The sequence below is a fragment of the Lissotriton helveticus genome, chromosome 5_1 (genome assembly GCF_964261635.1).
Source record: "Lissotriton helveticus chromosome 5_1, aLisHel1.1, whole genome shotgun sequence".
Lineage (NCBI taxonomy): Eukaryota > Metazoa > Chordata > Amphibia > Caudata > Salamandridae > Lissotriton > Lissotriton helveticus.
Genome location: NC_136065.1, coordinates 1093252564 through 1093272584, shown reverse-complemented (window position 1 = coordinate 1093272584; position 20021 = coordinate 1093252564). Strand labels below are relative to the sequence as shown.

The following is a 20021-nucleotide window of genomic DNA, read 5'->3' as shown; positions in this document are numbered from 1 at the left end:
GAGCTGTGCAGTGCATGAATTTACTAGGGTGCAGGAAATGTAGTTGGCAGAAATCAACCGAAGTCACAAGATAATATGCAAAATGCAGGATACTCTTGAAATGGATGTGCAAGTTCATTGAATTTTCAGCGTCCTGAGCTTTTGATAATAATTGTTTTCTTTCTTTGTTTCAGAGATCTCTTCTTTTATACACTGGATATTGGTACAGGTAACACCATAAGACATGTCTTCTGTGATTTCAGAAAATCTCAAATTCCTCGCCTTGATTTTTAAGAACAAAGATGTGGTCATTTTTAATAGCTTGGTGGCTTTGGGTACCCTAGGCAGCCAACAACTGTACTCATTCCTTGCCTTCAACTGCCCCTGTGCGAAAGAGAGAAACTACCTCTATGGACTGGCGGCCATTGGAGTTCCTGTCCTGGCGCTGTTCCTTGGCGGTGTGATTCTGAACAACCACACCTGGAACCTAGTGGCAGAATGTCGGCGGAGATGGTTCAAAATCTGCAAATCTCCCAGCAATTTCCTACTGTTCGGGTCCATTATTGGACAGGCCATTGTGGCCCCAATCACCTGGTCTGTCATTTCACTTCTCCAAGGTGATGCCTACGTCTGCGCCCTGAGCGAATTTGTCGATCCTTCCACCTTGCCAAATTTTCCATCTGGTAATGGCCCAGAGACAATGGCGAAGTTTCCTTGTAAGGAAATCCCTGCTGAAGTCGTACAATTTAAGGAGGAAGTAATTAGAAGGTTAAAATTTGAATCTCAGGTAATACATTTTCTATTTGTCTTTTAAAGTCCACATTGGTGTAAAGGCCTTTCGACTCAAATAGATTCACTGCATTCTATAATAACTCAGTACTCTGATTTGGTTGCTTCTTCAGATCCATTTGTGATTTATGGCAGTAAAGCCCATCATGTTTTGAAACTATGCATGCATGTCCTTGCCCCTGTTTCTCTATAAGGTGCTATCGTAGCAGGTATTATGCCTCTGGAGTCACAACATGTCTAAAACACCCTATAACTGAAAGTCAATAAAGAATAATTTATTTGTATGACACCTTTATCATAATTTCTCTCCTGACAGAGTTGTGGGGAAAGTAGAGCCCTTTAAAATGACTTGTTATCAAGTATATAGTCCTGGGGCCGTATTACACAAGTGACCCTTGGGTGGACCATGTGTGTGTAAAGAAGTACACAACCTCAAATATGGACCTATATTCCTTTTAACATTGAATAAATCTTTAAAGTGTTAGAAGCGGATGCTTTCATAATGTTTTCATAATATTGTGAAGTTTTCCTCTTTGGCATCCGCTTCTAACACTTTAAAGATTTATTCAATGTTAAAAGGAATATAGGTCCATATTTGAGGTTGTGTACTTCTTTGCTTGGTTTGTTTCTCCCCCCTCTGGACCTCAAATCAATTGGGAGTACTCTTTCTTACCACATGGACCATGTGTGTGTGCCTGCTTTCAGCTCTCCCGGGGTCCTTTGGTTATACAGAAGGGGCTACAGACGCTTGTGCGGCCCCTTGTGATTTGTTTGTGTGCCAGCATGATCTGAAGGTGGCTTTTCTTCATTGCATGGGGGCATGGCTCCATGCATATGAAGCACCACTTTGCCACTGTTCAATCACAGTTTTTAGGTCGCTTAGGCAACACTTGTGCTGTCTCTTCAAGACATGCTGTATTTAGAATATGGGTGTTAAGCTCCTCCCATGTTCCACCCATGGTTTTTAATTGGCTCCTTTGACTGTCTTTTGGAAATGCTTTTTTTCCTTTGGCGAATTTCTGAAATAGTCCCTCCTTTTCTACTGTTGTAACCTCCCATTAGGACTACAGTTACATGTGATCTTAGTCTGTATGTTTCATTTAGAGTTTCAGAGCACTTTATTGCTACTGACTTCGTCGTCGTAGCTGGCGTTGACGGCACGACAGGACAGCTACGCACTTCACCAACATGTTGTTCCTGTAATTGAAGTCTTTTTTTTCATTTTCTGTTGATTAATGTGTGCAGCTTAGTAAGTGTGCCTACATTAAAACATTATCTTTTTATTTTGTTGCGCCCATGCCGGGCTTTCACTTTAACAATGGCAGCGCCGTATTCCACTTGTAAAACATCTTTTTATTTTTTGCAGCGTACCATGCCACGCTCTAACTTTAACATTGGCAGCCATGCGCCTTCTTTTTGTTCTGCATGGCTCCCGTATTCAACTTGGCAAACATTATCTGTTTATTTTTTGCAGCCCAGCGCTTTAACTTTAACAATGGCGGCCGCACACCCTTCTTTTGTTCTGCCCGGCTCACCGTTTTCAACTTTCACAACATTCTATGTGCCTTTCCAATCGTCACCAGCTCACCATACCTTTATCTTTTTATCTGGTGTGGTGTCCTCCTGGTGCGCTCCTCCCATTTGCCTGTGCCTTTAAAATACAGCTTTAGCGATCCGGAGTTGTCAAGTGACATCCTCTTTCACAATAAAATCCTACTGTCAGAGCGGTTGCAAATGGGCTTGCTGTAAAAGCTTGTAATATGGTATACTGTGCACTTTTTTTACTCTATAAACACTGAACTGCTCAGAAGTAGATTATTAAACTGTGTCCCTTAAAAAAAAATAAACATAATGGATACATTTTTTTAAGGCACACATGTTTCAATGTAGATTTTAGGTATAAAAGCGCTGTACATTAACACCAGTTCGCCCATCACTTACTCTCCCGTGCCGTCCCTAAATCATCACTCCACTGCAAACAAACAAAAATAAAAAACATTGTCATTTAAAATGCCAATAGACATGGTTTGAGATTATTAGTGTAATAGATATGGATATCCGCATTCTTAACTTGGTAAAGTGTTTGTATTGTACTCTAAGGGCCAGATGTATTTTTTAAACCGTTTTGCGATTCCTTATTTGTGAATCCTTGCGATTCGCAATTCGGAAATCGCAAAATGGCATGTATAAAGTGTACACTTTCTGCGATTCCTATTAGGTTGCAAATTACCCACCTTAATAATGAGGTAGGTCGCAATTTGCGACCTATTAGGAATCAAAAAAATGACAGGGATGCTGGCCTGCTGAGATCAGCAGACCACCATGTCTGTGGTTGCTTTTAAATAAAGCAATTTTTTTTTGGTCCAGCAGCCCATTTTCCTTAAAGGAAAACTGGATGCTTTACAAAAAATAAAATGAAAAGTTTTCCTTTCATTTTTTAAGAGCAGGCAGTGGTCCGTGGGATCACTGCCTGATCTTATAAAATGCTTTTATGAACATTTACAAAGGGAATGAATGTAAATGGTTAGCGACCGCATTCAAGGTCACAAAACATTAATACATACCGCAGCGATTCGGTATTTGGAAGGGAAACCCTAAACATAAGCCTTCCAAATACCGAATCGCAAACCCATTCTGCTATTCGAATCGCAAAATAGGGTTTGTTACATTTAAAAAGCATTTTTTGCGTTCCCAAACAGCCATTTGCGAACGCAAAATTGCTTGTTGCATGTGGCCCTTAGCGGCAAAGGGAAGCAATCTGCTTGGTTTCTAGCATCTTATGGGGAACAGTAATGATGTATCCCAGTTGATGCCTTTTCCTTTTCATATGTTATGTTGTGTCGATTAGTAAAACTTACTTATCTCCTTTGAGGGTATCCAGGCGCTTGAGCAGGGGTGTGGGCGTAAGTTCCTTATAGAGTTATCCCAGTAGCCAGGTTTTCAGCTTCTTGCAGAACTCCAGAATTGAGGTGGAGGCTCTGATGTGTAGTGAAAGGTTATTCCTTGTTTTGGGTGCGATGTAGGATAACAAGCAACCTCTTGCTTTACTTTTGTGAATGCAAGGGTGTTTGCTAGTGAGATAGAGGCTGAGCGTAGGTTCTGACAGGTAGGTGAAAGTGTTTGCGACTGTTCAGGTAGCCTGGCCCAGTGTTGAGCAAGGCTTTGTATGTGTGCCTGAAGAGTGTAAACTGGCTGCCTTTGCGAATGGGGAGCCAATGGAGCTTTCTGAGGTGGGGTGAGATGTGAGTGTTGTGTGGGAGGTTGAGTATGAGTCTTTCAACAGCATTCTGGATAGTCTGAAGCCTGTGTAGGCTGCTTTGAGATTCTGGCGTAGAGTGTGTTGCCATAGTCAAGTCTGCCTGTGATGTGTGCTTGCGTGAAGATGAGGCTGGTGTTCTGTGGCAGCCACTTGAAGATCTTTCAGAGCATACCTAGAAAGCAGAATTAGGCAGCGCTCACTGCGCTGACTTATTCTGTCATGCTGAGCTTGTCGTCCAGGATTATCCCCAGATTTATGGCGTGGTCAGTTAGTATTGGTGTAGATCCTAGCTCTGTTGGCCACTTGGGGTGTCCCACTGGAAGGTCCTTAGTGCTTCAATATTGTCAGAAATGAGGTTCAAGCAGATGCTTCTCATCCATTCTGATCATGCTATTTGAAATTGACTCTGGTGGTGGTTGTCTTGTCTGTCAGGGAGAGGATGAGTTGGGGGAAGCAGCACTTACACCGGATATATCGCATCGCGCTGACAGTGCATCGCTGCTGTTACATCGTGCACGACAATACATCGCATGGCATCAGGACGCATGCAAGTGCATCGCATTTCCTCGTAGATCGTTAACCATTACATCGGAACTCGAAAGTACACCATTACATCGGAACTCGAAAGTACATCGTTAGAGACTTTTGACACAGACACCGAATCGCATTTTCTTTGGACTCGAAACATATGAAAATGTAAGACATTTTGTTTATTTAAGGAGAGACTTTTGTTTGTTTGGGGCATTTCTTTACCGGGCGTTTGTTTATTTAAGAGACATGTGGTCTGACGGAGTTCGAGCCTCCACTCATAGCAAGATGATATAGGAGCAGAATTGTGTTCCTAAAATTAAGTACGAAATTAAGTTTTTTTCTGTACATTCGAAAGTACATCGTTAGAGACTTTTGACACAGACACCGAATCGCATTTTCTTTGGACTCGAAACATATGAAAATGTAAGACATTTTGTTTATTTAAGGAGAGACTTTTGTTTGTTTGGGGCATTTCTTACCGGGCGTTTGTTTATTTAAGAGACATGTGGTCTGACGGAGTTCGAGCCTCCACTCATAGCAAGATGATATAGGAGCAGAATTGTGTTCCTAAAATTATGTACGAGCCGAATTGTGTTCATAAAATGGAAATTAAGTTTTTTTCTGTACATTGAACGGAATTGTGCGTGTTGTGCTGGACATGGTCAAGCACAGTACAAAGTCTCATTATATTATCACAAATAAAAAAACTGATCTAAGCTCATTGGGGTAATCTTAAAAAACTCTCCAGGAAGCCCTGCATAACACCTAGGAAATGAAGATGGCTAGTAGTTTTTCCTAACATACTTTAACTTCTGTGTTTCATGAAGCACGCAATCTAGTCCATGTACATTTTATGGATTATGAACGGCTATGAGGAGAAGCAAGTTTAGCGTAGCGATCAGTCTATACTCACTGTGATTTGATGGACTAAGCAGGGGAGTAGCTTCAGGATGGGTGTTTGGGTGTTACACCCTCATAATAAATGTACTTTCAGGTAAATTGTTGGGTAAAAGGGCTTTCAGGTATGGTGAGGTGTCTTTGGGATTTCACAAGGAATTTTTTACAAAAACGCAGACAAAAAAGCACACACACCCTCTTTGCTTTGAAAGTCTTTAAAAATGGTGGTTATTTTGCTAAATATTGTGATTTTTCTCACTTGCTAACTATCAATATGCATTCGTCTCCCTTTCAACTGCCCCTTTATCCCCTCGCATGTGTCCTGCTTGTCCTATTATGTATTTTGACATTATATGCCGGCGTGATAGCAGGAAAATCTGAAGCTTCCACCCCCTACACCCTTTGAATAAGGGCTGCGACATAAAGCATTGCGTAAGAGAAAAGCATTTGCTGTACTGTAGGGACAAGAGTACAATCAGAATTCTGATGAGCAATTGTGCATTCAACACTTTGAGGGAAGGGGCGTATTAAAATATGTATGTACGCCAGTTGTGTGTTCTGACTGTAAGGCGCCGATGTATATTCAGAGCTGCGTGTATGAGTGTGTGGCGCGTACACTAAGAATTGTGTCTAGGGCGTGATGAGTGCATTCATAGATATGAGAGTCACGCAGGCAAAGCTGTGAGGGGCAAGTTAGCATCCAGAGCTCCGTGGGGTTGCATGTACTCAGGGTTGTGTGCAACAAATCTATGAGCGGAAGTATACTGATCTGTGTGTTTGACTGATGCGATTTCAGCAACATATATGTGCGAGGCGTGTGAGAAACACACTTACAAGGTTGTGACAGGCATGTGTTTATTTGGAAGTCTAGAGGGATCACATGTCTACACAGACCTACAAGGGACGGGTCGATGTGTATTTTGATGACACAAAGGGGCACATTCAGAAAAGTGTGCATGTGGTACAGGCGTGCATTCACAGCTTTGAACATTGGCTTCATTACTAGTAGTGGGAAAAACAGTCATTCATCCTGACTTGTGTGGAGGAAATATGTATTCAGGCTGCTTTAAAAGCAGATGGGAATACCAAAAGCTATGCAAGGTAAGTGTGCATTCGAAAGCTCTGTGAGATATGTATACATAAAAAAAAAATGTGCAGGCTAAGTGTGGCAGTGCATTCAGCGAGGGTCAAGAGGGTCAAGATTACAATCTAAATCCTGAGGAACTGGGTGCACTCAGAGCAGCGCGGGAAATTACCGAGCAGCCGTGCCCCGGATAATGCACTTACAGAAAGGACACTTCTTTGGCAGTCATTTCAAGGGGCCACTTAAGCAGGCGGCAGGGATGACAGGTAAATAAATATTAGCACAGGCAAAAACTCACCTTTTGCTGCGGGCTAAACCATCGCGTTGTCATGTCGCGCGATGTAAAGTCGCGCGATGTGACATGCGATCCTATTGCATGGCCGCATTTGCGTTGCTACATCGTGCGATGCTAAAACGGCTGATGTGACTGCGTTTGCGATGTAGTGACGGCGATGTTAATTACCGCGATGTGATTCACTACGATGGATTGTCATACAACCATGAGTTGGGTGTGGTCAGTTAAGGAAATCAGGAGGATGTCTTGGGATTGGATTATGTTAGCAAGTGGAGTTATGTAGCTGTTGAACAGGGTAGGGCAGATAAACGAACCCTGTGGGACTCCACAGATCAGGCTGTGGGTCAATGACGTGAAAGGTAGCAGCCTGACCTTTTGGGTTCTTCCCGAGGAAGGAGCAGATCCATTTGAGTGCAGGTTTTTCGGGTGCTGAGTTCGTAGAGTCTTCTAATGAGTGTGTTTTTGGATACGGTGTTCAATGCTGCAGAGAAGTCGAGCAAGATGAGGGCCACTGTTTCTCCTCGGTCCGGGATGGTCCACTGTCATTTGTGGCTGCGATGGGTGCTGTTTTTTTTTTTCTGAATCGGGATTTGAGTGTTGCCCAGTAGATGGTGGTGTTCGAGTTGAGTTGCTTGTTGATGGCCTTCTCTATCACTTTGGCTGGGTAGGGGAGCAGGGAGATAGGACAGAAGTTGCTTAGGTGGATTGGTTTGGCAGACAGCTTCTTGAGGAGGGCATTCTTGTTTCCAGTCTTCCAGGAATGTGGTGGATGTGATGGAAATGTTGATGATGTGGGTGAAGGCCGTTCTGATCGGTGATGCTCCAAGGTTGCTGTGTCTTCTCTGGTGAGAGTTTACCATTCTGTCAGGATACAGTCTTGGTTTGTCATGGGCAGGCTTACGATGCGATCGCTGTGGTTTGGTTGGTGTGCGAAGTTGCTGTAGATGTATGCGATTTCGCTGTAGAAGAAGTCTGATAGGTTCTTTCAGAGTTCTTGGGAGGGGTGATGTTGTGGACTGAGACCAAGGGCGTGGTGAAGTCCTTGATGATTGAGAAGCTCTCCTTGCTGCTGTTGAAGCTCCCTTTAATGTGTTCAGCTAGCGCTGTTTTCTTGGCGTCTCTCAGTTACAAGTGGTAGAGTCTGAGTGCAGCCTTGTAGGTGGTTCTGTTGGTGTTTTCGTGCCTGGCTCTGTATTTTTATTCTACCCGTTTACAGTGTCATTTGAAGTCTTGAAGGTCCTCTGAGAAGCAGCGGCTCCTCCTCTAAGGCAGAGGAGCATCACCCCACATTACAAATATAATGATAATAAGACCATGTTATTTTCATTTTATTTTTCAGTACTGGCTCTGTAGGTGCGGAGCAGGGTGGGACTAGGCTGCCCACAGAGCATGGGAAAGAGTGATGGGCACTTTCTAAGTGTGCATCACGGATTTGCCGACCTTCCAGAACCGGTCAAACAGTCATGCGCACTTAGCATGTTCTCCACCTGCCTCTATTGCACAGATGAGTGGAGAAAATACACAGGTTCCCACTACCTGCCTGAGCACCGAACCAGGCCGCTCAGACCATTCACGACACTGATGTCATACTGATGGCAGCAGCGTTGTGATTGGCTTAGGGGAGTCTGGGAGCCTGTGTGCTTCCTGCTTCATCCGAAGAGGGCAGCAGGTAAGTCAAAGGTTCTTTTTGTTTCCTTTTCATTTTTTTTAACCCCCACCCCCTCTCACACCACCACTACTCCCAAATAGCAGCTGCTACTGCCTCTGAGTACCAACTCATATGCATCAATATTTATTTAAGCCTGACAGGGGATTCCCATGGGCTTGCTATGGATATCAGCATGTCTTTCAAGTACAGCGAAATGTATTCAGCACAGTATTTAACCTATATCCACCCTCTTATGTGAACATCCCTTCTTATCCACTATGCCAGTGGCTTTATCACAAAGGCATCTAGTACAGTGACAGAGAGCAACCATGCATTGTCCTCAATAAGTAGGAAAGGCCCTGGACTGGGCACCATTGAGCCTCTTTGGGTTGTTGTACAATCTGACCAGGACAGGAAGCGGGCGCCAAACCTCATCTTTTTCTGTTTCTGAAACAGAAATTACCAGTCTACTAAGTCAAAGGCTTTTGATGCATCTAAGGAGGCCACTGAAATTGTGGCCCAGTCAATGACCTGGTGACGGCCAGGTCATTGAAAGACCTTCCTAGATTGAGCTTAGTGGATCTTTGAAGTAATATAGAACAAGCATTTGCAATGCAATAGGTCTCACATTTGCAAGAGTTTAAGCTATTAGTAGTGTAATTGACAATGCGTTTTATTTATGTTTTAAAACCCAAAACATAAATAAAAGGCATTGTCATTTACAGTGCTAATAGCTTAAACTCGGATGAATGCGAGACCTGTTGCATTGCAAATGCTTGTTTTGAAATTTGTGCTCCCTTTCTGAGTGGGAGTTTTAAACACCAGATGGCCCAGCTAAACATAAAAGATTAGTAATGAGCTGCTACCCCGCTGCGAGGACTGATAACTGGGGACCGCGGACCTGTAGCCAATACAATTAATAATTCCATGGAAACAGCGTGCAGTGCAGACAATGGCAAACGGTGCCTGGGAAATGTGTGGAAAAGCACGGGGTGGAATCGAAACACTGCAAGCCTTGGGCTTTAACTTTTCTCATTTTTTGCCTTAATGAAACATATTTCTTAATTCATTTAAAGCAGGCAATTGTGGGCATATGAGGATGGGAAATGCAGCCTAGTTTCAAAATCAGCAAGAGTTGTACTTGAGGAAATGTGTAATTGACGTTGCAAACTTTGCCCATCCACTGTTTTCATTGTACACTTAATGCAACACAATGTTTTTTTTTACCATTGTCAATTAACTGTGAAAAGAAGATAAGCTCTTCAGTAGTTGCTATTAGTGCAGTAACTGGTAAAATAAGAGTTTTAAATTTAATTTTGTTACAAAAATCGTAAATATACATTAACTTTTTCTGTCGTTGGCACTCTACGCTGCTTCAATTTTTAACGCACTGCTAAAAAGGGTTGTTTTTGGAATATTGTACAGTACTGGTGATGACACTGAAAAGAAAAGAATAATAAAGACGCAGTCTGTGGAAACACAGCGGCATACATTTAAATAACCAGAAAAAGCAAAAGCACGTTGTGCTGAAATGCTGCGACCCGTACGCGTGCACATGACCCGTACGCATGCACATCTCCTGTCCGTATGCGTGCACATCTCCTGTCCCACTTCGGAAGAAAAATCACCGACAACAGATCTCGCAAGCGAGCAGCACATGCGCTGCCTCGCTAAGCGAGACCTAAAAACAAGGGTACCCCAATATGTGAAACTGGTGTGGTAAGGCGTTTTGGGAAAACAATGGTCCATTCAAAAGTGATCCTGTGGGGGGGCACTGCGTTTAAGAGTAGGACGTTAATTCTTTAAGGGAGCGGTAAGTAATATACAGAGGGACATGTAGGTCAGTTTATGACAGGTATTTATTTCCAAAACAATAGTATTCAGGTGCTCACACAGTAAGTGACAATAAGCGTGACGTGAAAAGTGAGGGTGATATTAAAATGAAGACATTGCATTGACAACAATAGTAAGAACTTCTCAGAAAATGTTTACAGAGTGACAGGAGTTCATGCTGTAGGGGGTCCACGGCGTTTCGATCTCAATTATTCGAGATCATCTTCAGGACATACAGTAGGTGAGCAAGCTGAATTGGGTATTTAGGCGGTTTTGACAGCATCAATTGGGGCAAGGGCCTGCGAACCGCTGCAGTGTTGTTCACGGGAGCGCATGATAGAAACTTTGTATCAGGAATGAATCGCCAGATACTGGAAGGAAACTGGGTTGTTTCAGAGGCGTTGCTCTGGGCCGATAAATTATTTTGGGACGAATACAGGGCACTAAATGAAAGCCTTGAAACAGAGAGCAGAGCGTGTCCTGCTTCTTCGGAAGCCTGCACACTCATATGTAACAAAGATTGGAGGATGTTCTAGTTGGGCTCATATTTCACTCCGACAAAACCATAGAAATTCAGCAGTTATAGTTACCTGGACTAACTATAACGTATGCCCCCGCAATGCACTGCTCATCACCTTATGTATTACATCACTCAAGACACGGTTAGTGATATCACTGATGACGTCTCAAAGGGCATCACTGATGACATCATCCACAGCACCATTCACACCCATTCACACTGCCATACAACATCTCATACACAACCACTGACATACCTATTCACAGCTCCATACAAACACACACACCTACTCACTGATCCATACAGTCACTCACACATCAACTCGCGTGTGCAACCACTAACTCATACATACAGCCACTCAGGCACCTACTCTCTGACCAATCCAGCCACCCACACATCCAGTCGTAAAGAACCTTACATACCCACTCCTACACCCATACAGCAACATATACACTGAATTAGTCACCTATACAGCTACTCACCAATCACCCATACAGTCACTCACCCAAACAGTTACTCACACACCCACTCATACATATAGTAACATATGTACTCACTCACCAATGGTCACTGACACAAGCACATACTCTCCCATACAGCCTCCCACACACTCACCCATACTGTCAATCACACACCCATTTATTCACCCATACAGCTACTAACACACTCATTCATGCAGTCACTCATATACCCTGTCAATCATCCATAGAAACACTTATGTCCCTGCTACGTCACCCATTCTGCCACTCATTTCCCATTTATAACCACGGACACATCCGCACACTCACCCTTACAGCCACTCATTCACCCTATCATGTACCATTAAATCCACTGACACACCCATTCACCCATACAGATACTCACACAGCCACTCACTTACTCGTACACCCACAGACGCACCCACTTGCTCGCACATACAAAAATTCACACACCCACATACTCATGTACACAGTGTCTCACTTACACACTCACTCTTCTAAACACCAGTTACATTCCAATTTACTCACCCATACAAGTACTCCCAGAGCCACTTACCTTAATATATATGTCTTACACTCAGTAACGTTTAGAAAACACTCACAATCTCTGGATGATGTCATCAGTGATGTCTCTTGAGATGTCATCAGCAAGCTCTGCTTCATTGGGGTTACGGTAGCTATGACCAGCTCTGTGCAATTGGGCCTTGTTTTAGGCATTCTCATACACTGCAAATGAAAGAGCCAAACCTTTAGCCTCAAAGACAGGTTCCATGTTAAAGATCACATTATAAAACTAGTACATAATATTTTCAGAGTGCAATCGAAGTAACACAGCTGTAGATGATGCTACTATTTAAAATACTTGGTGGTGTTGTGTGAATTTATGTGGTACTTATCAGTTGATCAGGATTATACTTTTATTCTAAAAGATGAATGTTGAACAAATGTGTCAAACGCGCTTCTGAAAAACGCATGTGCAGCTGCGTAGTTTTCTTAACCGCATGCGCGCTAGCGGTTTTCCCGCTGTGCGCTGCGTTTTTTTAAAAGCCGCGTTACATAACGAGCTCAGCTCGTCATGATCGTACGAGCGTCGTCACTCATGACGAGCTGAGCTCGTCATGAGCGCCAAAGTGGTTAAACAATTATTGCTAACAGGTTTTGCATTTTGGACCTATTGGCCTTTTCAGGGATATTGTGCATTAAGACGTGAAGAAAAAAAAACTATGACACGATCTGCCATCATTTTATAGGAGCACGCATGTTCACTTGAACAAATGGAGTGACCGCCTTTTTTTCATTCTGTTTGTCAATCGGAGACGGATCAGTAAACACAAAAAAGGTATGCCAGGTGGGGGGAAAGCAATGTAGAAGAGAGGTGAAACAACACACAGGGTTGGGGTCAAACAACACTGAGAGTACGGGCATCAGGGCTAAACAGCACAGAACACGTGAAGGGTCAAGCAGCACAGGAGATGGAAAATTAACATTGAGGGCACAGGTAGGGTAAGCAACTCAAAGCGTGTGGGGGGAAACGGAGAGCACTGGTGGGCCGGAGAGCAAACGTAGCAGAATGCACAACATGGAATGGGGGATAGAAGAACCACATGGGCAAAAATGAATTACAGGGAGTATACGAGGGAGATATCTGGACATGGAGTCTAGTCGGGTGCCTAAACAAAAAGAACAAGCATTGGCATAGTCAATAGGTCTTGCTTTTGGGACCTTATAAGTATTTAGTTATGCAGCAGAATATCCTTGGTGCAACGACACCAACTGTTGCATGGCTAAACACGTACAAGGTCCCAAATGTGAGACCTATTGGCTATGCCAATGCTTGTTTTTAGGAATTGCTGGTGTTGAACTGAAAGTGAGAAGACAGGAAAATAAGAGCAACAAGCAAAACTAGATTTCATGTTCTGACAGCACTGTCTTTAACCTGGCTCTAGAATACCACCCCATGATTCTAGACCCCTTTGTATTGTCATTTAATGGGACCATCGTGTGATGTTGCAGTGTCTCTCAACGGCACAAAGCAACACTCTGGAATGCTTATTGTTGGCAAAGAGAAATGTTTTTATATATATTTTAAATGGCCCCTTTAAACGACTGCTTCTATTTGTATGTAACCTACAAGGCATTTTAATCACATCTGCGTTTTGGTCGTGATACAACAGCACATCCCCGCTCCCACACTCCAAAAAGAAAAAAAGATAAATGTCACATAATTGATGGCTTGGCACATCTGGAGTTTTCACTGTAATACATGTTCACTTCAGAGTTTCATTTCATACAGGTTCCATTGCTCCTGAAACAAACATTGTACTTGCCACAAGACATGAAGAAAGGTGCTAGTTCTCACAAGGATTCATTAGCATGTCACCATGACCATTTCTTCATTGCCTTGCATTCCACGGTGCTTAACAGTGCACAGTCAAGCAGCAGTGGCACCGAAAACGTGCTTGTAATGGTAGGAGCATTAGCAACTTCATTTTGAGAAGCTGTTGCAAGCTTCTAATAATCTGATCGAATATACCCACTGTCCTAATAGCACGTCGAATAGCTCCAGTGAAAGGGAGGAAGCTGTATTATACCCTTTTCCTCAAATACAAAGTAGTGCTGCAGAAAAAGCCCAGAACATGATAAGCTAAATAAGGAACTGTTTGCCTTGAAAGATCCCGCACATTCTCTGGCTCATGGTGCACACACTCTTAAAAGAAAATACAAAAAACAGACACAATGCCAACACGGTTATTTCATCTGAACTGCTCCGAATTAAGGCCTGCACATTTTTTATTCCAGCTTCAATTTCGCTATCTACTCAAAAAACCTCACTTGTGCTCATCTTCCACCGGGCTTCCTGCACCTGCTTTACACCTAGGATCTTCACCCAGTACTCCTCTGGACAAGTTTAACTTTGCCATGAAAATTCCCAGATGTGTTTAAGAGCATTATATAATTAAATTTAGGATACATATACTAATGACTACTGACATTGTAAGTTTGCCTTTTCACTCAAGCGTTATAAATATCTCAGGAGTACATTAAAGACCAGATATTTGTTGGAAGATATGATGATATTTCTCTTAGGTGGTGACATCAGCTCCTGGAAGCTGGAATAACCTGGTTAAACACATATGGTAAGCACTGTTGCCTCAGGTATGTAACTTCCCAACTGTGTGAAGGAAGTCGAGAGGTACCCCTTGAGGAACCAAGGGAAATGGGGTTATACAACCAAAAGAAGAGAAGTTTCCCTTGAGACAATGCTAAGTGAAGGTTACGATACCAAGCCTCACAATGTCATAAGTACATACAATAGAAACATATAGGTAGTTAAAAATTCATTTATTTTGAATAACTTAAAAACACAGGAGTAAATTTCACTAATCTAGATCCCTAGTCTTAAAACACGGTTAAAACAATACACACAATTGCGACCTGCACAATTGAGAAGAAAAGACAGAACAGGTACAACATGCAATTGTTGAATACAGTTTGTATATTCTGGCTCCGTAGTGATAACACCAATATTGTATTGCTATGACATCAGCATATCAACTCTGGTGTTGGAGACTTGAATTATACCACTCTGTGCGTCGACGCGTTTCGGTGGGTTCTCCTTATAGTTACCACCTTTATCAAGACCAATGGTAAGCTGTCACAATCAGGGGGTATATGTAATTGCCCCTGGATTCTTGATGAGGATCACTTCTTATAATGAGTACTCTGTTTGCGATCCGAACGATGGTTTCTAGTCGAGATATGGGTAGTATGTTGCTGGTGGGGGAGGGGGAGAAGCGAGAGTTGTGTGTGCACGCACAAAAGGGAGGAACAAAGCCCGGGAGTTGTGTGTGTGCCCGGGCATGCGCTAAAAGACATTTTTTTAAAAGTGCGCGAGTGGCAAAGCTGGCGGCTGCTCGTGTGCGTAACCGCAAGCGCTAGGCCAGCAAAAGCGTGTGGCAGCACTTTTAAAAGCCACTTACTAAATGTCTTGCTGAGCAACGCATGCGCTAGCTCAGGCGAGACCTACAAAGTAGCACCTGAAAAGGAAGCAGTGGAAGGACACAATTCGTCCATGCTCCAGGGCAAGAACAAACACACGAAGCTTTGAACTTTATTTGATTATTCGGAGATAAACATAAAAGCATGTACAAAATAGCGCAGAGAAAACAATGATGAGCAGAACAAGTGAGTACTCAAAATGCAATAGTCAACTTTGGTTTTGTTTGCTAAAATAAAGATAGAATATCCGAATTTTTCATGGTGCCTTAACGCCGACTTAAAAACACACCCCAAAGAAAAACATCTGGGTTGGACAACATGTACAAAAAGTTAAAATCAGGTTTAAATTTGAAAAATCCATAAGCTTTAAATAGTAGTAATAAATAATGTTGCGTAAAAGGTTGATAACATTTGCAAAAAAAAGAATAAAGTGCAGGAGTTTTTGTGTAGCGGATGCATCACAGGGACATTACAATACAGTTGATGAGTCACATTGTCCCATGGTATAGCAAAGATTGATACTGCCGAGCCGAAATCTGGTTAGTACCTATCTTTCCCATGGGTTATTAACCATGGTCAAATAAGGCTCTGTGTTAAATGTGGTAAATGTAGTTTGTATGATCGCATATTCCGTATTGTAGCTTTATTCATCTCTTCAGGCTCTCTTAGCATTAATGTTAACCTAAAAAAATTTTTTTACACCCTATGTTCTTTCCCTTTAGCAATCTGATAGGGAGCAGTAAACAGGTTGGATCTGCAAAGGGCATAAACTCTCCGCCTGATGTGTCTCAACAAGGGAACCTTATGGCCTAAGTCGCGCCTGAGGCAGTCTGCATTTCAGCGGTGGCCAGCGCAGGTGTAGCGCAGGTGTAGCGTGGTGGGGCGGGGTGTTTGACAGACGACAGCATAGGTTTTATTGATTTAATTTTACCTATTTCATCGTCTTTCAACTTTCCGCACTCCCTGGTGCTACAATTATCCCTCGGTTGAGGGCAGCATGAGAGTTTCCCTACATTTTAACCCATAAACGCATTGGTGCTAATTTAAAAAGATCTTCTACTTAAGTGAGGCCTAGTTCTTTGAGGATGAAATAGTGAGGGCTGCAGTTCTCTTCTTATTTGTTGGTGTTACAGTAGCCCCATATAGCAGCCCCATACATCAATACTGGCAGGCAGATACACTTCAATATCTCTAAAGTAAGTATGATCTCTTTGTTTCCCACATGCTTTACAAAGTTAGGCAGCGCTCCAATGGATTGATTAGGCCTGAGTTATCTGTTAAAAAGATAAGGAGACCATGTGCTTATGGATTCAACAGTGACCCCCTAAAAATGGAAAATATGTCCCTTCTCTACTTGTTACTCTTAATACCAATTGAAACGACGTACACGTTTTTAATGGGTTTTAGAGATGTTGGTCCCAAGATCCAGAATATCCATAAATTTAACAAAGGTGTCAATTAGACCCTTTAGGCTGTTTGGGGTTCATGATATAAGAACTGCATCATCAGCATACAGTATAGCTGGGATGTGGGTAAAAGTAACCTTGGGCATGCCCTCAATGAGGTAAGCAGTGATGAGTTAAGGCCATTTACAAATAAGAGAAACCAAATCGAGTCGGCAAGCCGCCTAGGCAAACACCCCTCGCGAGCATAAAACACTCAACACATTCACCCTCGGAACCAAACCTTAGTGATGTAGAGACCCCAGAATATAGGGCATGGAGAAAATGTATCAGATCTGAGGGCATTCCCATTGAGGTAAAAATGCTTCAAATCTTTGATTGGTTAACCTGATCAAATGCACTACAAAGATCCATTGGGCCTCCCCTTGCCTATAGCATATCTACTGATAATCAAGTGTAAATGTAAGCACTGTTCCTGTGTGCCTAACCCTTCCCTAAAGCTATATTGGACCGTCGAAAGGGCTTTAGTGTCTTCCACTAAAGCTTCTATGCAATGCAATATAATCCGGCCTACAACTTTAACACTAGCATCGAGCAATAATATCGCTCGATAACAGTTTTGCTATATCCCTTTTTAAAAAGTGGTATGATAACCGGTGTGTGCCAGGAAGATAATAATTCAGAGTACACTGCTGAGTTTAATACGTTGATGATGACCGGACCCCAAAGCTCAGTATTCTCTATAAAGGTTCATTGGAACCCTGTCAGGGTCAGAGGCCTTGTGCAATGGACTGAAAGTAATGGCTGTGATAACTTCCTGTAACTCAAACAGTATCAAGCAGGACATTTAAGGAGGGCTTAATTAGTGTTTCTACATTATCCAAAAGGAAGTAATAAACCAATCTAGTGCTCCACCCACTTATTGGCTGGGATTTTAGTTCCCAAGCCGTTGGATTGGCCTGCACTAATTCTGTTTGAACTGGAAATGTCCTAGAAGGCTCTTGTATTTGGTTTGAACAAGTTGCAACTAAATTGCCCCAGGTTTCCTCATTAATTGCATTTTTTCTTTTCCTAATCACTCTTTTGTGCTCAGACCTAGCCCTAACTATTTTCAGACTTGACTCTGGGATTGGGGTTCAGATCAACTCTCATATGTGTAGTGGCCTCCCTACATTCCAGATCAAACTATCTCGGGTCAGTGGACTTATTCGTTCTCATAGGGGCCATTAAATACTTGAATATACTAAAACCTAGTTTAATAAATGCATCAACTAATAAATTATTGGGGCAAAATACTGATAGAAATCTGCCAGAGATCACAACCAATATTTCTTTCTCAGTGTTAAAAAAAAGCAGACTGGGGACACCAAGCAAAAGTGAAGGCCGCATGAGCTAACTAATGTTAAGCTTGCAAATGAGAGTGACAATGAAGCCAACTAATGGTAAAGAAGCCCACTGTAAGCTAGCAATGGCTCGCAAGCAGCAGACATGCACTGTTTCAGGCAAGATCTAAAAATTAGAAAAGTAGTGCCCTGAATGTAAGCAGTGGAAGTCATCTAGCCTACAGGATGGTTTTAGATAAAAAACTATCTTCCAGGAGATGGACAAACCAAAGCTACCAAATTAGGAGCAAGCAAATGAGATTGAAGAGAAAGCCAACCCAACCAATAAACACTAAGTAAACATGTCTGGGATGATGCATATGTAACACCACTTACGTATACCACTGGGTGCGTAAAGAGTGTTTTGTATGGCATATGTGTTGACTTTTCTGGACTGGTGTTGCCGAAGCAGCCATGACATAACGTGGCATTCGTGTGAACAGTATCTTCATCTCAAGTATACAATGCCTGTTGTAACATAAAGCCCAAATGAATGGCGCGATCAATGCTTATTTGACTTGAGTGACAAAGTAAATGCTTAGTGAAGAATTGAAGAAGTACTTTTGAAAATGAAATCTGAAATATCTGCTTAAAATATGATGGGTTATTTAAAAGCAATATTTGTACAGCCTGTTTCTAAATACTACAACACAACAAAAACATGAGAGGGAAGTTCCCATAACTCTAAAAGACTAAGGCGTTCAAAGACATTTTGACAATTGCCCACAGAAACGTTGTAGGGTATCAAATCATTTTATTTTATTTTCATATATTTCTTGCTAAGAAAGCATTCATAAAATTTTTTTTTTTTCATTTCTTCAAATAGAATTTTCTCCAAAGTCAATAGGGTACATAACAATATTAGCCCAGCACAAAAAGCAATAAAACATTATATACAAAAACCCACTCATACTTTCAGGCACACACACATACAGCCATCATCATATATATCAAAACAGAAAACTGTGAACACATTTAAGACCAACAAACAGGAGGAAAGCGCCGACGAGCGTTTCGGAAAAAGTGCCAGTATTAAGTATTCCTTCATCAGGGCGCAGGTGAGGGTATGTTACATTTTCATTTCAATTTTGCTGGGCAATAGACTGCAAGGCGTGGTTTTAAACAACCCACCAGGGAGTTCAATCACAACAAAAACATGAGAGGGAAGTTCCCATAACTCTAAAAGACTAAGGCGTTCAAAGACATTTTGACAATTGCCCACAGAAACGTCGTAGGGTATCAAATCATTTTATTTTATTTTCATATATTTCTTGCTAAGAAAGCATTCATAAAAAAAATTTTTTCATTTCTTCAAATAGAATTTTCTCCAAAGTCAATAATGTTTCTAAATACTAACCATGCTTCTGGTTGCTCGCTGAATCGCTAAACAAGAAATTCATTTTTATAAACAAAGAATGATGACGCCTTGGCAGACACAAATTACAATATTAATAGATCGCGACTACGAACTAAAATTGCGTAACTGACTTGCCTGAAGGAAGAGCACATAAAAAACTCAAAATATGAGTAAACATGTTAAACTGGGAACAATTTGATCCAGATTGCAGTTACATCACTTTATGAATGTATAACTGTTTAGCTAGTGATGTCTTTAAGAAGCCAACTGGAATCAAATGAGTGTGGAAAAGAAAACAAGCACAGCAACAAACATGCCGCCCCTATCAATGCCAGAGACTGCAGAGCACAGCAATCGACTACTTAAAGCACCTCATAATCCAGCTAAAAACAGAGACAAAGTGCTGCTGTGCAGGCCAGGGCATGCACAGCATAAGTATCCGCTAGACTCCATTTGTAACTAATGATGCTTAATGATCACAGTGATATAAACCTGACAGACACTGCCATAATCGGACGATATGTCTCTTCCAATCCAGAGTTCAACATGCTTAACAAGTCAGCATG

General features: G+C 42.1%; 1 protein-coding gene and 1 long non-coding RNA gene across 4 annotated transcripts in view; one reads left to right on the top strand and one right to left on the bottom strand.

The window, feature by feature from the left end:
- LOC144755145 (uncharacterized) overlaps nt 1–20021 on the bottom strand; it is a 188720-nt gene that overhangs the window by 116902 nt on the left and 51797 nt on the right. For both annotated transcript variants that reach the window (XR_013594846.1, XR_013594845.1), the window contains exon 2: nt 11917–12040. This is a non-coding gene — a long non-coding RNA (uncharacterized LOC144755145). The remainder of the gene's footprint in view (nt 1–11916; nt 12041–20021) is intronic.
- LOC144755144 (calcium homeostasis modulator protein 2-like) overlaps nt 1–20021 on the top strand; it is a 106938-nt gene that overhangs the window by 49667 nt on the left and 37250 nt on the right. For both annotated transcript variants that reach the window (XM_078643701.1, XM_078643700.1), the window contains exon 2: nt 174–766. In XM_078643701.1, coding sequence (XP_078499827.1) covers nt 224–766 — 543 coding nt within the window. In that variant the 5' untranslated portion in view covers nt 174–223. The remainder of the gene's footprint in view (nt 1–173; nt 767–20021) is intronic.